Consider the following 17,274-nt stretch of genomic DNA (forward strand, 5'->3'; position numbering starts at 1 on the left):
CACAGAAACACGAAGCAGCTAACTGAGGTAAACTTAGAAACAGTTATCAAATAAAACTCACTTCACATAAACCTACAGCCTAACCTCAGCCTCACCAAGCCTGTTTGTTTTTATTCATTAGATATATGCTAATAAAGTCTTACAGAACAGAAATTCAGTGTCAAGAAAAAAAGTTATCGGATGTTCTAACTTAGCTCCTAAGAGATATGAAAGTATGAAAGTATGAAAGTCACCTTGATGTACTGTTGAACTTGCATAGGTTCAAATCCTGTGAAGAGCACCATTGGGGTCAGTTCTGGGGTGAGTTTTTTAGTAGGTGGTGGTAGGTCTTCAATCCTGGAAAATACATGAAATACACAAGAATGAGAAGTTGGGCCAAAGCTGCATTATTATTATTTTAAAACCAGACAAGCACACTCTTGCAACTTTTACTGATGGAAGTACTCAAATGAATGAGAATTAGGCAGGCCCAGTCTTCTGAAGAAAAAATTGCTATGCTGCAAACAAGACACGCCTAAACTAGTGAAAACTATGAACTAGAGCCTAATCCAGCAACTGTCAGTCTCCAGAACAGCTTCTTAAGATGCAATATTTCTCCAAACATTCACCTGATTCTCTGGCCGCTTTATTTATTTAAACTTTTAAGTAGTACACTTTACCTTTACAAATAATTGTTAGCTTTTCGGTGAATGCCAGGTTATGTTCTGGTGAGATAAGTTGAGGGAAAAAGGCCCTGAGTTTTTAAACTAACCTTGCAATGTAACTGTGGTATCAGCTGCAGGCCTAAGTATCTGGCACACAGACTGTGATATCAAAACCGAACATTTAAGAGATCACTCAATTATCTAAGAAATGTTGAAGACATCAAAAGAACCTCTTGTAAGATAATTTAAAGATCCATAGAAAGTTATTGAGTTTACTTTTTAATCTACAAATGGTTAAGTTATTAATTATGAAGCGAGTTTATTACTGTATTAGTCCATTCTTTCTTTTCTTCCTTATGTTTCTATTTGTTTTTACATATATTTTATATATTTATTTTATACATATTTTACACATATTTTCTCTTGTTCTTCTTTTCATTTCTCATTTGAATTATCATGTATTAATCCCCTTCAAATGACCGTCTACGCAGCAATGCCTACAAAAAAAACCCAAACAACAACAACAACAAAAAAAACTAGCAATACCAGAAGGCTGATACCACTGGCTGTTTGTGATCGTGTAACTGAAGCACAAACCAACTTTTTCTACTAAAACTACACATGTAGCACAGCACATTCTGTCCCATGACTGGACTCCTACATGTTACAGTGCCTATATCTCCTGCTTTTCTTTCTTCTCATTGAAAGTTTCCCACTTCTCAGATTTTACAAGACCTTCCCCCATTTTTCTAACTCTTCTTCCTGCTTTTCCTGCTTCTGTTCTTTCCCCATTCCCTTGCTACTTCACTCTCTAGTTACGTTCTGCTCCTTCAGACACCAAACTGAACAGCCAGCAACATGCAAAAGATGTTGCCAGTTATTCCAATTGGCAGGGCACAGTATGGCACCCTACTGATGGCCAGTTGACAGTTCCGTGGAAAAGTGAATTAATGACTATTGCCACTGATTGCTAGTCAATCTTACCTTGCTCTTTTAGAAGACGGCTGAAGACTGGACTCATTTTGCTTTGGTTTCAAAGGCAACCTCACACCCTGAAATTAGACCATTTACATGTTTACACTGGAACTGAGTAGGGCACCTAACTTTGTATTGTGAAGCAAAAAAATGATCGCCCACTATTCTGAGACTACGTTAAAAAACAAAACAAATATGCAAAAAACCCCACCAAAGTGAAAATGACATGTTACCAAATGCATACCGGTGCACACACAGCTTACATACCTGACTCAAGAGCAAATATGAAAATTAATCAAAGCTCTTCCACAAAGTTATGCAACTTAAGTTATGCACAGGTAACTTGAAACCACAGCTCTCACTTGCAGGAATGGCATATCTATTCCTTTTTAACCTTCAAATTTACACTTGAATTTTAATGAGGAATGCTAGCAGCATATGACCAGAAAGACAGGGAGCCTTATTCTAGCTCACTGGGAGGAGAGTCGCTTGGGAGAAACGAGGGATTTTGCTCCCTGCTTTCTGGAACGTGGATTTTTGAAGGGAAGAGAACCTCTGCTCACTTTCTGATAAACATTCCATCTGTAAAATGTAATTTCATTGTAAAAATACAAAAGGTCCACTGCATCAGCACCATCTAACAGAGAGCCATCCCCAAAGAGGGGCCCCCATGCCTGAAATCCCAAGATGAAAAGAACTGTCTACTGTACCTAGCTCAACACTTCCATACACCTAGCATCTTCTATTACTAAATCATACTCTTAGCATGTGGGTATCCTGAAGGGGCCTGGACTTACTTTCCAGAGGTCCCTTCGAACTTAAACTATGAGATTCTGTGAATCGCTTCACAGGAGCACAGAGAAGCATATAGTAAATTAGACTTCCTGACCCACTTAGTTCTCTCCATCTACTACGTAAGACAGAACATGGACCGCTACCTTGTCTGACCAAATCACCCTAAGAAGGCAAGATCCGCAATTGTGAAATGAGTTCAAATGCAGTTTGGATGCAAAGGCTGGTGTTAACAAACCCAAAGCTGAGCTACTGAAAAGCTATCTTAAATACTAACAGTACATGCTGAATCTCTTCAAGATGTTTTTTTTGTCATTAGTGGAATGCATCCTCCTTCAGGAAAATATGATGTACAAAAACTTAAACCAGATAAGCAAAGCAAAACAAAACAAACGACAATTATTTTAATTCCTGAAAATCAGAGTTACCTAAGAGCTTACAGAACAATCTTATGGTCTCATTCCTAGAGGTCTATAAGCAGATGATCATTTCACGTTTAAAGTCAGGACTGGAGATCCAGTAGTGGCTACTTCTAAAGGTGAATGTTACCTTCCTCACTTTTGAACAACAAATAGTGCCCAAATCCCATTTAAAGTATTAATACAAATGAAGTTATGACAGTTACTGAGCTCCAGTTTTCTGAAGAGTATGGAAAGAGGACTGAGATAACAAATGATCCAGAACAGAAAAGGTAAGGCAAAACATTTTGTGCAATAATCTGATAGTCATCCGTTGTACAAATGAACTGAAAGTTCATTAGTTCAAATTGGGTTTTACCTATATCAGTACAGACACTGTGAAAACAGTTATCAAGTATAAATCTGAAATGGGAAGAGAAATCACAATATGAAAGCTTTCAGTATGATGAAGTGAAATAGCCTTATACATATTCACAGCAAGGAGACAGTTCAGAAAATAAGTTGCTGTTTCCACCTTAGCTCTTATAGCTGTCTCACAAATAACAGTATTTTACACATATCATAAATCCATTCTATGACAAAAAAAAAAAAAACGTTTCCTGTCTTGTTCATGGTGCATTCTTAGTCTCCTTACTCTTGTTCATTTGCACTGCTGTGATTTGTAGGCTTACCAACTATACTTCTATAATGTATCATGCTTTAAAAAGTGTAAAAATTTAGTACATATGCCCATGTTTTTAATTCTCAGAACAGTATTTCAAAGAGATGATACAAAGCAGTTCCACCCTTAACTTATACTTTTTTATCGTATTTATAACTAAGGCAAGATTCTAACAAAATTCTTACTGATTTGGGGTGTTCTGCCTTAGAAAAACCCTTGAGTGGCCTGATCTTCACAAAGTGTTATGGTACTGACCTTTAAAAAGGTCTGACGCTAAATCAAAAAAGTGACGCCACTAGTCTAAAATCTCTCAAAAGTAACTACATTTTGCATAACACCTTGCAGTTTCTTAGTTCTGCAAAAGATTATTTTTATGCTCAGATTCAGATCTCAAATATATGGATATAAAACAGAAGGAACACTACCAGGAAGTACACAACCAGGATGGTCTGTGTGGGTCCCTATGGCATCTTTCTTACACCATGTGCGCATACACTCACAGGTGGAAACACTAGGCAATAACCTTGTAAGAACACCTGTATACAAAATAACTCAACATACCATTAGAAGCTCTGGTGATACCTTCAATGGTACTCTCCAAGCATCTAGAAAGTGAAAGAGAAAACAGTAATAAAACCTCTTCAAAGTTACTTATAGCAGAAGATGCATGACTCTCTCCAGTAAACAGGTACAAATACAAATGCTATAGAATAGAAGATATTGGAAACAGAACTCTTACCCAGTAAGTTTAAAACTAGATGCTGACTAGGAGAAAGTGGATCTTGAAGACTGAATACTGTATACCGACTGTGCTGTATCTGCCGTAACGCTTCAAAATTTCCTAGCAGTATGTCACAGAGCCATTGTGCATTTACACATGGTATTCGCCACTCTTTGGCTTTCTCATACTTCAAGCCACTGGGTCTTATTGTTCAAAGAAGAAGAAGAAAAAAAAAAATCAAAAGACAAAAACTCATATTTTGATCAAATAGGTACCAGCAATTTTCAACAGTAAATCCTAAAATATTAACAATCCTATACTGGCCTATTATTTGTCGTAACTGTAACAGAATAGACACTGTGAAAATATATTTTGCCATATATGCTAGAACAAGTGGAGTCAATCAGGGGAGATTTGCTGCCTCAGATGGAACGAAATTAGACCTAGATTTAACTGACTTCTACCTCCTTCAACATTTTAAAACAGATAGTCTTAAAAATGATATTTTACTTATAGATGGCAAAACAGTAAGCATGACTTAGAAATGGCTTTTTTTTTGGTCTGTCTTCAGGAGGCTACATTTTTTAAATAAAACAACGCGCAATAACTTAAGAAACAGCACCACGAAGTTTATTGCTACCAAATCACAAAAATGATTAAAACAAACATCCTTATAATAATCAGATGTAACTAACACCTCGCACATCAAGAAAAGCACTGATGGCAAGAGGCAACTGAAAACGTAAGTACTGCTGAGATATACCACTTACTCTTTACAGATGAGAACTGTATTGCTGCGACACAGATAGCCTGTGTACTTGGCACCTGCTAGGTAGGCCATTAGTTTGAGGTCATCTCTGTCACTATCAACAAATCCAGTCACAGAGATTATCTACAAATCGAAAAGAGACAGTTACAAATAACTGAAAATAGAAAAATATTGTCATCAGAAATGTGTCAAAAATACTGTCTTTTTCTAACTTTTTGTACGTGATAACGTACATGATAATGATAATGCATACAGTATCATAACTACGGCATACAGGCATTTAAACCAAGGCTTGTAAGATACTTAAAGTGCAGTTAAACAATCATTTGTTTCCACAGAAAAACTCAAGTTTTCTGGCACTAGTTCCAACTCAGGAAGAATCTTTTTCATTCTGCTGGTCAGCTTTTCCTTATTTATAAAGACTACAGTTTTACTATGAAAGAGCTCATAGCTAGTTTTCATCTCACACACACATCACTTCTTTCTGCTGGTGTTGTTTGTGTGCTGGGAGAGAGAATAATTTATACACTTCCCCTTCTCTTCCTTTAATAATTTCCTAAAGGCTCTACTCTGCCCTGCCACAAAGTCAAATAAACCCTGCCAGTTCACAGGCGGCAAACTATAATTCTGCCTCTTCCTTTTTTATCCTCTAAGTCTTATCAAGTTTTCTTTCTTACTGTTGTCTCCTTTTATTTAAAAAAGGTAACTGCAATTTTGTTGTTGATCATAAACTATGCTAACCACTGTGTTCATATGCATATATGCTATATTCTAGTTTACTCAGATCCTTTTTTTTATGTCTTTGAGAGCAGTCTAGTACCAAGGCCATCATCCTGTATGTCTGTATTCAACACAAAAGAAACACGGTGCCAAGAGATATTCTGGTATCTTGTTTTATATAGCTCAGTGTATTTCAAGATGCACCTGATTCAGCTGCACGTTTATTTTTTGACCCTAGAGCCTGCAAATTCTCCAGTGCTCCTCAACTACATGCCAAAATGCACAGACTACTGGAACTGTCTGACCTCCTATTCTTTGACTATCGTAACAAACTTCCTCTTCTGATATTTGCTAGGTGCTGCCTCTCCCAAACCTCAATTCTGCAGCCCCTCCCCTCAAAATATTGCATTAGGAAAAAGGAAGCATGTACTGTTAGATGTGCCGTTAGCCAACGAACAAAAGGCCTGGACTCTTGGCACCTTACTATGGACGATCTACATAATCTTTGTACCTCAGTTTCTCTTTTTAAGAGAAGAATAACTAAAACAGGGACGTTAATCTTCAGCTCTTAGAATTCAGTAAGACTTGCAAAGCACTCTGGATCACTTGGTGGTATGCACCATACATCAACACAGGATTTTAAGATCAAAAGAACCTTTTCTTCAGATGAGAAAAAAAAATCCTCTACGTTAATCCGAATAAGCACTTTCTGGCTATATTTTAATAGTGCTTATGTGGTGAAACGAGCATTCTTTAGAAGTAAGCTTTTTCTTCTTACGTGTTGAGAGCATGGCTTTCCTCCTGGTGGAAATGCCACTGGAAAGTGAAGGGCTCGATGAGGTGGTACCATTTTCTTCTTCTTCAAGATTGAGTTCAGCCAGTGTGCTGTAATACATCTCTTCCTTTCCCGTAAAGCCTACCAACACAAGCATAAACATCTTTTAAAAGCTGAAATACATCTTTATTTTAGACTTTTTATAAAATATAAAGATTCTCCTGTTAATGGTTCATTTTTCTCTACATTTTCAGGATCCTCTTTCTCACAGCACCTTCCTCGGGTTTCTGCGGAATAAGTCTACTACACGCGTTACGGAATTTTGTTATACTACAAACTGCAAATGATAAAAAGAGTGCACTATGAAAACCTCTGATTTTATATTCTATAATCTCTATTACATTCTATAACCTAAGCATGAAGTACATTCTGCAAATGCTTACCTTTGCAACAGTAAAATGAAAGCATGCATGCGATGTACAGATTACTAGTTTGCTTACCTGAGCATACATATTACTGACTTGGCTTTCACAGAGAAGATGTGTACATCTACTTGTAAGTGTAGGGTCCACTGTCCCACCATGTGCTTGAATGATCTGGTAAGAAATAAAACTAAGACTTCTAACACTTTTAACAACTTTAAAATTGCCCTAAGAAACTAACAGTCTGAAATGAAAGTCTACGGTTTAAGAGACTGCCACTGTTATCACTGCTTCATTGAAGATATACCCTCCAAAAAAGGCTTAAAACCATCGGGGGAGGGGGGAGGAGAAAATAAAATTTAATTTGCTCCTTTTCGCAGAGTTATAAAAAGTCTAACTTTTTAAGAAGCAAGAAAAAACAAAGGCATGTATATAAACAAAAACAACCCTTCTCACATTTTTTTCATTTTAACAATTGCTCAGGAACTACTAGATTCTACCTCAGTAATAAACACAAGTGCTGTTAAAAACGTCAACAGCTTACAACAGCTTTATGCAAAACTGTAGGGTAAATTCAACTACAAAATCCAGCAGAAGTTTCTGAAGAACATCAAAGTCCTTTCATTTAGGAAAGGATACAATCAGATTTTTCTGAAAAACAGAAGTCGGCAAAAAATAGAAACACTATTCCTCCATTTCATTCACTCCATTCAGGTGGATCTCTCACAGCCTACCTAAATGTTAAAATTATATGCAAAAAAAAAAAAGGATCTTTTCCTTTTCATACAATGAAGTTAAAGCACAGTAATACTGGGTTACATTTGCTGCATTACAGTTGCACGATTAAAAGCATAAATATATAGGAAATAGTTAAAGCTGTAACTGGTTTAGCTAATGTTCTGACTACAGACCTAATTCAACTAGATTTCACATGGGAAGTGTTTTTATTACTTTTTTCTGGCCAGGCGCAGTCGAATAATGTTACTTAGGTCATAAAACAAACACTACACATAGATACATAAAGAAACAGGAACAGCACTGAAATATTTCCAATGACTTTTTTGGAAAAACAGCAGAATCTTACCCGTTTCCAGGTCGCTAACAACTGCTTATCAGACATCTGTTCCGGGTAATCAGCAATTGCAAAAACACAGCCCAGTAGGAAATACTCTTCTGGAACTGGAATAGTTTGGCACACAAAAGAACAGGAAATTAAATGCTTACAAGTCTAAAGAGTTTACATTAGAAAGTATTTCCTACTCTAATCTTCCCTATTATCAGGTTATGAATTAAATTCAATTTTAAAGAACATTTTTCTTGGAGAAAGTAGCACCAAAAATTTGAAAGCTGACCCACAAGATCTGAAGGCACAGGATTCCATTTGTTTTGTTTCTGGTTTTTTTGCTGAAGGAGGGAGGGGGGAGAAGAGGTAGAACAAACGGGCACCAGAAGGAAAAGAGACGACAACATACTGCTCCTTAACATATAAATCATCTATGAACAGTACAAACCAACAGCAAAAAAAAAAAAAATCTGTTGGCCACAGGAGCATACGCACAATTTGAAGCAAGGGATAACAGTTTTCTATCTGATATGACTCCTCATTGGTTTTCTAGTATTTCTAAATTTAAGCTGTCCTCCCAGCCACTATCCTCTTTGAAAGCTTCCCCTTTATCTTCCTCCAAATAAAAAAAAAAAAGTTTTTAAAATTTATGGTATGCACAGACTAACATTGTTGCCATAGCACAATGTATATGCTAGTGGCATAAAGGATAAATTTGAAAATAAAAGTTCAGTGTTCTCATACATTCCAGACTCTTGGATCATCCTTATTATAACTTAAATCTGTTTGCTTATAACTTAGTAAAACAGATCCTGAATCATGACTTAAATTCCTGAGTCTTACAATCCCATACTGTAAACATATCATTATTTTTTGACATTTTAACCCAAATTATGTAATGGTCATTAGCCTTTTTTTTTCAGGATCAGAAGGTAATAATTACTAACTCTCTACTGCTGGATCATGTCCAAAAAGCTGCTGCTGTTGCAGCTGTGGCTGTTGCTGCTGGTGGTGGTGCTGCTGCTGAGCTGGAACTTGATGCTGTAGTGCTTGAGATGTCTGAGTTAAGTGTTGTGTTGCCTGATTCTGCATTTGCTGCTGCTGATGCTGTTGGTGTAATCGTTGTAAATGCTGCTGCTGCAACTGCTGCTGCTGCTGCTGTAACTGCTGCTGCTGATGTTGCAGCTGCTGCTGCTGAAGGTTCTGTTGCTGGAGTTGCTGTAACTGTTGTTGCTGCAGCTGCTGCTGCTGCAGCTGATGAAGTTGCTGTTGCAAAGCGTGCTGCTGTTGAAACTGGAGCTGTTGTTGAGGCCGGTGTAGCTGTTGTTGAGCATGCAACTGCTGCTGTGGAAACTGAAGCTGCTGTTGTGCAAACTGATGTTGCTGATGAACTTGCTGTTGCTGTTGGGAAAACTGATGAGTCTGTTGCTGTTGGAAAGACTGCTGAGAAATCTGGGGCTGCTGTTGCTGCTGTTGTAGCTGCATAAGCTGTTGAGGTTGAAGGTGTAAAAGAGGATGGTGCTGTTGTGGCTGTGCTTGATGTGACTGCTGCAATAAATGTGTCTCTGGTGTTAGTTTCACTTGACTAAACAGCACTGCATTTGGATGTCCCTGTTGACTATGATTTACTTGTTGTTCTAAACTTTTGGTAGGTGCTGAAAGTGATTGTAAGATCTAGAAAACAAAGATTAGTTTTGTGACCTTTGTGTTGCCATGCAGTTTTAAAAAATATTTAAAGAACTACTGGGAAAATATATCACTTAAGAAAAAAGGACACTGCACTTGGATACATGTTGAGCAAAACAAAAATCCTTAACTGTTCATCATAATAGCTTTCTCAAAATGAGAGAATGGGACCTACACATAGAACAGCATGGAGTTACACACTGCTCTTAGGATATGGCAGTGCACGTTTTAGTACAATTTAAAATTAAAACCCACCCCTATATTCTTGATAATATCTTCAATAGCATCATGATTATTAACATTCTATCAATAATTACATTTCTCAACTCAATCAACTGTAATATCCATTTTACAATTCGACTGGCCCACTCAGTTCAAAATTTAGTTCCATAGTCTTTTCTTTTTTTTTTTTTTCCCCAAACTAAAATGCATTGCTAACTTCAAGCATTTTAACTGAAAGGCATTGCTATTTACGGCTCCATTTATTAGTGCTGTTTGAAGAATCGGAATTTAATACAACTTTTCTTTCCCTTGACTCAGTGTAGGGATGTTTAGTTCTATTTTTGAAATTGCACCCCAAAATACATCGATCTACAAAGAGAAATAATGGTCTGCTCAGCGCTAATAGTTTTTTGTGAAGAAGACTAATAAGAATAACATATTTTTAAGTTTATGCAGAGTGTTGAAATAATCTGGGGCTTAATTCCATTTTTAAATGTAAGGTTTACAGTTAAGGGAAAGATCATTTCACACTAAGCAGATACAGGTTATCAATTTTTTTTTAAAGCTTCAAAAAAAGGGAAATTAGGCAAATTGCTAGTAACAGGAGAATGAGTTCTCTATGTTTATTACAAGTGTTTTAATATAGAAAGTATATATTAAAAAATATATAAGGAGCAATAGGAAACCACTTTTGTGAAATTCACAGACTCGCCATTCATAAAGTCTTTCAAACATAAATCATCCTAGGTGAATCATGCAAAGCCTTTTCCTTTCATCCACACTATTTCATCACGTATAGTTTAAACTTCAGTGATGAGTGCATGGGTGGGGGTATAAAGGAATCAAAGCACATCACTAAAACACAAAGCAATTGATTTTATCCTCTTAATATCACACGTCCATCAACTCTTCATCAGAGGTGACTCAAGTGTCGCTACAATGCACTTGAAAACAGCTCAAGTTCCATACGTGTAATTTTGATGTTGCTTGGTTTTGCATACATTTACAACCATGATTATCCCCCATCACTATCACCCATCACTAATCTCTAGACAGCACCACACTATAAATATTAAATAACTAAAAATAACATACACAGAAAAAATATTTCAGTGGCTCAGTATAAGGTGAGATCTTTATGCTGGTCTCCACAAAAAGTCCCAAAAGTCAAGATTACAGAAACTTCAGGACATGTATTTCAAAATAAAGGGATAAAACTTTCAAAAGTATCCTAGAGTTATATTCAGAAAGGAACTTTTTATCTGCAAAATTCTTAATTACTATAGATTCTGCTATCCAGGGGCACTCTCTAGTTCAAATTAAAAATTAATTTTCCAAGATTGCGCACCAAGACACAGAATCCACCCAAGACTTGTATCCAAGCAGAATATTACCTAACTTAGCCAGAGGTAAATTGTAAGGGGAAGGGTAGAATTGGTTGTTCCTCCCTTTAGGGGGCAGGCCCACGATTCTAAGACATACAGCTTTTCTCCAAGTGCTGCTATGAGCACCAGAACTTACCCAGCAGCCTGACAGACCGGGCGCCTGAAAACAGTTCTTGCACACCATAGTCAAGACCTCAATCTTACAGATTTTTGGAGAGCGCAGCATAGCTGAAGCATGATATCACTGACTGCTTTGTATCTCTGTGAATACTATTTATACAAAAATACTTCTACAGGGAGACCACTAAAGAGTATTTTATAGCATGAGAATTGGATTGTAGAAAATGTGGTGTTTAAAGATATGAAAGCACTGGCCAGCTTACCACAGCTGGCCAACATACTAGGACTTTGGTGGTTCTGCTCGTTCCTTACCCAGAAGGCTCAGTCCTTAAACAGTTCAACGTGCTGAGTAGAGGAATCCAAGACTCATTTTTAAAAGGAACCCAGCATTTCTATGTTCCATATTCAGAAGTCATACAGACAACAAAGAACCAACGTTTCTGAGTGACTCCATTTTTTGTGTTTCTTTTGAGTACTAGCTGTAAGTTTCTATGTTATTCAGGCACCTTTGAAAGTTTTTACCTTCAGAGGAACATCCAAATAAATGCATCAATACAATTATTTAAGTAAACACATCTAACATTTGCCAGTGCCTACTTTTCTCACCTTCCTTTCCCATAAACACGTTAAAATTTCAATGCTATAAGTTATTTCAGTGCATGCTCACTCACTTTGTATTCCCTTCTAAAATAAATTCAGTACAAAAGCTACAATTATTCTAACTATATGAGTGGCGTAAGAAGCTGCAAGTTAGGTCTTCTACTTCATAATCCTGACTGTACCGTATACTGCTACTCAGCAGAATAAAGCACTGCAGAACTGAACCTACTGTGAGCACAATCAATTTTGGAGTTTTGTGTGTTTATGCCACTAATAATACCTTGCACTAAATAAAAAGCTTGAAGGGTATGAAATCTGGTTTGCTGAAGTAGCCGAATAACTTTAAATTAATGAAGCTTCCCCTCCCCCCATCAGGAAATGTATATTGTAATACTACGAAACACTAAACCAAGCTATAGTTAAACACAGCTTTACCCATCCAAACATTTCTGCCTAACACATTGTCACTTCTGTGAAACTCCTAGTAATGAAGACACTTATTATTGTGGAGGTTGCTAATCTGGCTGTAACTTTGAAGTAACGTGGGGATCTTTTATTCCTTTGTACACTTAGGGAACAAGAAAAGGAAACTAAAGTTCTTAGACATGCTACTTCCTGTGAAAAAGTCTAATATTTTATAAATTAAAAATCCAACACTTACATGTGCTACATTTGATGGTCTATTAATCTGCTGAATATCAGCACTATTAGTAATATTCCTTAATGTCCGTACTGCTGGACTCCATGTAGCCATCATTTCCTGTCGATCAGAACTTTGGGCACCTTGTACCGAAGCCATTAAATTGCCTCGGATATCTGGAGGCAATATATTACCTGGCACTGGCGGGACATTGGCACATAAATTAATTAATCCAGAGTCTTTGCCTTGAGGCAACCTACGCTTTGCTGCAGCTGCCTGTGGGACCTCAGCTGGTGTCCAGTTCAAATTCCTTTCTTGCTTTTCTGGAGAGGAATCTGAAGAATCATCAAACATCAGTTCCCCTTTTGCCTTGTCAGCAGTAGTAGATTTTGGTGAAAAAGCTTGATCACCCAAAGGTGATCCTTCTCGAGAAGATGCTGGGCTTGATAATTTTTCATCTGTACTAGCTTCATTTTGAGAATCTTGTTCTTCATTTTCAGCTTCTTCCTCCTCTTCCTCTTCCTCCTCTTCTTCCTCCTCATATATAATTAAGCGAGGGTGGTAAGAAGTCTCCTCTTTTTTAGTCTTATCAGCTATAGAATCTAGTACCCAGTCTGGTGTCACAATTTTAATGCTGTCCCGTTTACAAGCACATTCGTATTTCTCCTGCAAAGAAAATAGAAGAAAAAACCGCTATATTTAAAGACAAAAACCTCCAACAACTTTTTCGGGGGGGCGGGGGGAGGATCAGGAGTGGAGAGGCAGATCCGAATCACATCTGAATAATATTTAGCAACTGTTAGTGACATGAAGACATACCATCATAAAAGAGACTCACGCACTGCACACACTTTGTAGCTATCATAGTTTCTTGAGGCATATAAGCGCTCACTACCAACAACTCATTAATTATTCCTGTTAAAAAATGCAAACCAAACACTAAGCAAAGGAGATGTTAGGCATATGAGTCTATGTACTTTCAAACAACCAGCCAGAACTGCAACTATCAGTTTCTTGAAATAGTTGCAATGCACTTCTGCATAGACTTTAAACAGTTTTGTCACTAATTAGTTATGTTGCTAGCTTAGAAGGTACCAAAAATAACTACAGCAGTCACATTTTCAAATAAAGATTATACTTTCTGAAAGTAAACTTACCCAAAGTAAAACTTTCAAACTGTTTCAAAGATACCTGTTTGCAAGATAATATTAACTTGCTTCTTTTTCCACAGACAGCCATGTGTGTCAGTCAAGGATCAGATCTCAGTATGTGCTTCAAATGTAGTGAAAGTAACAGTCTGAGTTTTTCGGTACAAATAAAGCAAATCTGATTTCAGGCCTCTGTCTTCAAAATGAATGGCTATCACATTCTAAAATGTAACTACAAATGTTTGTAAAAATAGAACCATTTGTCCTATTATCGCTCTACATCCAAAAATGATCTAAACAATTCTAAACAAATAACCCAAGCAAAACCAGAGCTCACTCTTGCTCATTCTTAAGACAGAACAAAACATAGACTTCAAATATGCTTTGTCTTTGAGATACAAAATAAGTTTTACATTATTTTTTAAAAAAAAGAAGTATCAAGACTATGAGAGCAGAATAAGAATGCTTTCCCCTGAAAAATCAAAACACTGTAGTTAATAGAAACACCTCGTCATTCCTTTCCAGCCCTTAGTCATTCTTTAATATTTTCATTTTGGGTTTTTTTTTTTTATATTTATGGCTGCTGCAGCTTACAACTGGTGAACTGAAAGGAGCCATCAGTATACCAATAAAGATTTGGGAAAGGAGATGAAGCAAGGACAAATCTATCAGATTTTCTAGCGTATGTTTTATGACCTTTTGTAAAGTGATATATTTAAAAACCATATATAAAAATAGTTTGTGCATTTGGTCTTGATGGGACACAAACTAGAGAAATACACTTTATATCAATGTCATTCTCTTTAACTCAGTGAAGAATTATACTAATTCATTAGCCTGATCAGACTGTGTTGCTGACGTTTGAGACTCATTACAATTTTTATTTTTCTGGTATTTCATTCAGTATCAGGAAAAGAAAAGGGAATTAAGTCCGGAATGTTTATGGATTGAAAAAACAAATAGTGAGCAGAAGTTTTCAATATTTAAATTGTAGATTTGTTATGGAAGAACATTAAAATGTCATTATAGAGGTGAGAGGAATCACCGTTTTAAAGGCACAGCTGTGTGTTTTCAAATAGCTTAGATTGGCAAAACACAGAGCTTCAATACTACAATTTTATTTTGTTCAAAAAAAGACTAACAGACTGGGCACTTCGCTCTTCAGACTTTGACATCAGTACTCCTAGTGCCCTTGAAAAATTCACCCAAATTTATGCATGTTTGCACTCCTCTACATCTTTTGTCTTTCTTGCATATTTAGACGAAAAACTCTTCAGAAACAGAGCTGCCTACTTCTCTATACAGTTACTTTTGCACCATTGTTGCTTAGTGCTATGAGCAGTTTATAACTCTAGATGCAAACAAAACTGAAAAACTTTAAAAACTTTTCATATTAGACTGAAGTGGAATAATTTTGAAGCCAACCTGGTAAATGCCTTGAATAACAGAATTGAGAAGTGCATTCAAAAGCTATATCAAACATTATTCCTTGACAATTAAATCAGATTGCTGGCTTCCATTTCAAATGATGCCTGTGTCACCATGTTGTTGATATCAGGAACAATGAGACTTACTGGAGCATAAGGACAGCTTAAAAAGGTCAAAAGACCTTTTCACATGAGAAATAAAAGCTACAAATGAGGAGTCATATCTTATTAGCTCTTCAATATTTTGATCCCCAAAAAAGGAAATGAGATAAACACTTAACAAAAATAAAACCGTGTTGTAAAACCTGACCTTCAACAGGCTGCCTCCACACTCCAGCACAGTGCTGCAGAAATCATGACCTCACCAGCATAAGGCACGCTGGGGCATCACTTGGAATAGAAGTCAGCACTCTTACTGTTTTTTGGGACTTGAAAACAAACGCGGGTTTAAAAATCAGTTACATGCTGCTGCATGGTCCCTGAAGTGAACTATATGGGACATTTAACACACAGTTCTACTTTGTTCTTGATTTTATGACTACTCAAACCTGCATGTAATTTTGTTCAATGAACTTCACTATTTTAAGGCTATAGCTTCTGGTAAGTTTGAGACATCTCAGCATGATCACTGAGTATCAGTATTATCTTTAAAGACTGCTTCTATGTAAAAGCAGATTGGTGCTTTTAAGAACACAGCAAACCAACAAACACAGGTAAATCTGTACGTGTGATAAAGTCCTTAGACAAATCCACAACAAAGCTTTAAACCGCACCACAACTTCCTACTAGTAAGACAGACATCCTATTGCTCATGGCCAGTAAAACTGTTCAGATCAGCAGGACTGCTGCACTCGTAAGGAAATTGCTGTATTCAGACTTAATGCTGCTACTATTTGTGTCACTTCATTCCCCAAGGGCTCTAAATTGATTGTAAAAACAACACAGCAGCACTTCCGAAACGACAGATGAGCCTTCATGGCTAAAGAGACTTCTTCTAAATAAAATTCAAACATGATTAGGCTAAATTCAGACTAATCATACCAAAGCAAAAACACACAGATCCACTAGACAGAGGGAATCCATTCTTCTATTCAAGAGCTTTCAAAAAAAAAAAAAAACCCTCCTCAAACTATTAGTAGCATAGTTCTGATTTTGATTTAGAATATAAGACGCAGAGAAGAGAGCCTTCTAATGAGAAGTAACTGGATGAAATTAGGGGGAAAGTTGTTAGACTGAACCACAAAAGACATTTCCTCACAATGAACTCTATTAGGCTACGAAATAATCTCCCAGGAGAACCAGTGGCAATGCACTTGGACTACACTGAAGAGTAAGTTGTTAGTAAGCATACAATATATCATGACTATCCCTAGACCCTAAACTACCCCCAAACCCTTCCTGGTGCTTCCACAAAAGGAATTAAAATCACTGGAAGCCTTAAGTTAAAGACTCTGTGTGCTGGAAATGCAGACTGTTAGGAAATCAAGAGAAGTATTTACAGACTTAAAGGGAGTGGAAAGAGCTGAGAAAAGTAAGAGTTTCAGATCTACCCCTTAAAGCACAGCTAAGCCCCTCTCTGTTCAAGATCCTCAGGGCCTGAATTAGCAGACATATTTGTCCGATGATACTAAATCTAAGTTGGGTCCAGTTAGCTCTGGTTATAGACGCCAAGCACTCTTACTTGCTCGGTATGTAGTTACTGTGAATGGAGGTAAGGCTTACATGTGCATCCCAGCTGCCTACCAGCTCCATTTTCATAGGCATAGTTCTGGAAATTTGAAATCTGGAAATATTTTTAAATTCCACTTTCTGACCTCGAGGGAAAAGAGAGACAGACAACTATCCAGGACACAGCTGCTCAGACAGCGAAAACTTTTTAGTCTGAGTAATACAGCTAGATGAACGCCTCCCTTTCTCACACCCAATAACACCAGACAAAAGTGACACATCCAGCTTTTTGCTACTGCTTTAGCAGCTTGTTCCTATTCCTCAGCCACTTTAATGAACGAAGACAAGTAACACTAAGTCACCACCCCAGCTAAGTAGATGCTATTACTCATGTGGGACGTAGAGGCCTTGTACAGC

At 37.0% G+C, this 17,274-nt stretch overlaps 1 protein-coding gene across 2 annotated transcripts in view; it reads right to left on the reverse strand.

The window, feature by feature from the left end:
* Positions 1-17,274, reverse strand: part of PAXIP1 (PAX interacting protein 1) — a 43,397-nt gene that overhangs the window by 7,589 nt on the left and 18,534 nt on the right. For both annotated transcript variants that reach the window (XM_068934273.1, XM_068934274.1), the window contains exons 6-15: positions 12,636-13,280; positions 8,909-9,635; positions 7,983-8,077; positions 6,977-7,072; positions 6,480-6,617; positions 4,983-5,104; positions 4,231-4,415; positions 4,053-4,096; positions 1,629-1,696; positions 234-336 (exon numbers count right to left, since the gene is read on the reverse strand). In XM_068934273.1, coding sequence (XP_068790374.1) covers positions 234-336; positions 1,629-1,696; positions 4,053-4,096; positions 4,231-4,415; positions 4,983-5,104; positions 6,480-6,617; positions 6,977-7,072; positions 7,983-8,077; positions 8,909-9,635; positions 12,636-13,280 — 2,223 coding nt within the window. The remainder of the gene's footprint in view (positions 1-233; positions 337-1,628; positions 1,697-4,052; positions 4,097-4,230; positions 4,416-4,982; positions 5,105-6,479; positions 6,618-6,976; positions 7,073-7,982; positions 8,078-8,908; positions 9,636-12,635; positions 13,281-17,274) is intronic.

The sequence above is a fragment of the Struthio camelus genome, chromosome 2 (assembly GCF_040807025.1).
Source record: "Struthio camelus isolate bStrCam1 chromosome 2, bStrCam1.hap1, whole genome shotgun sequence".
NCBI lineage: Eukaryota > Metazoa > Chordata > Aves > Struthioniformes > Struthionidae > Struthio > Struthio camelus.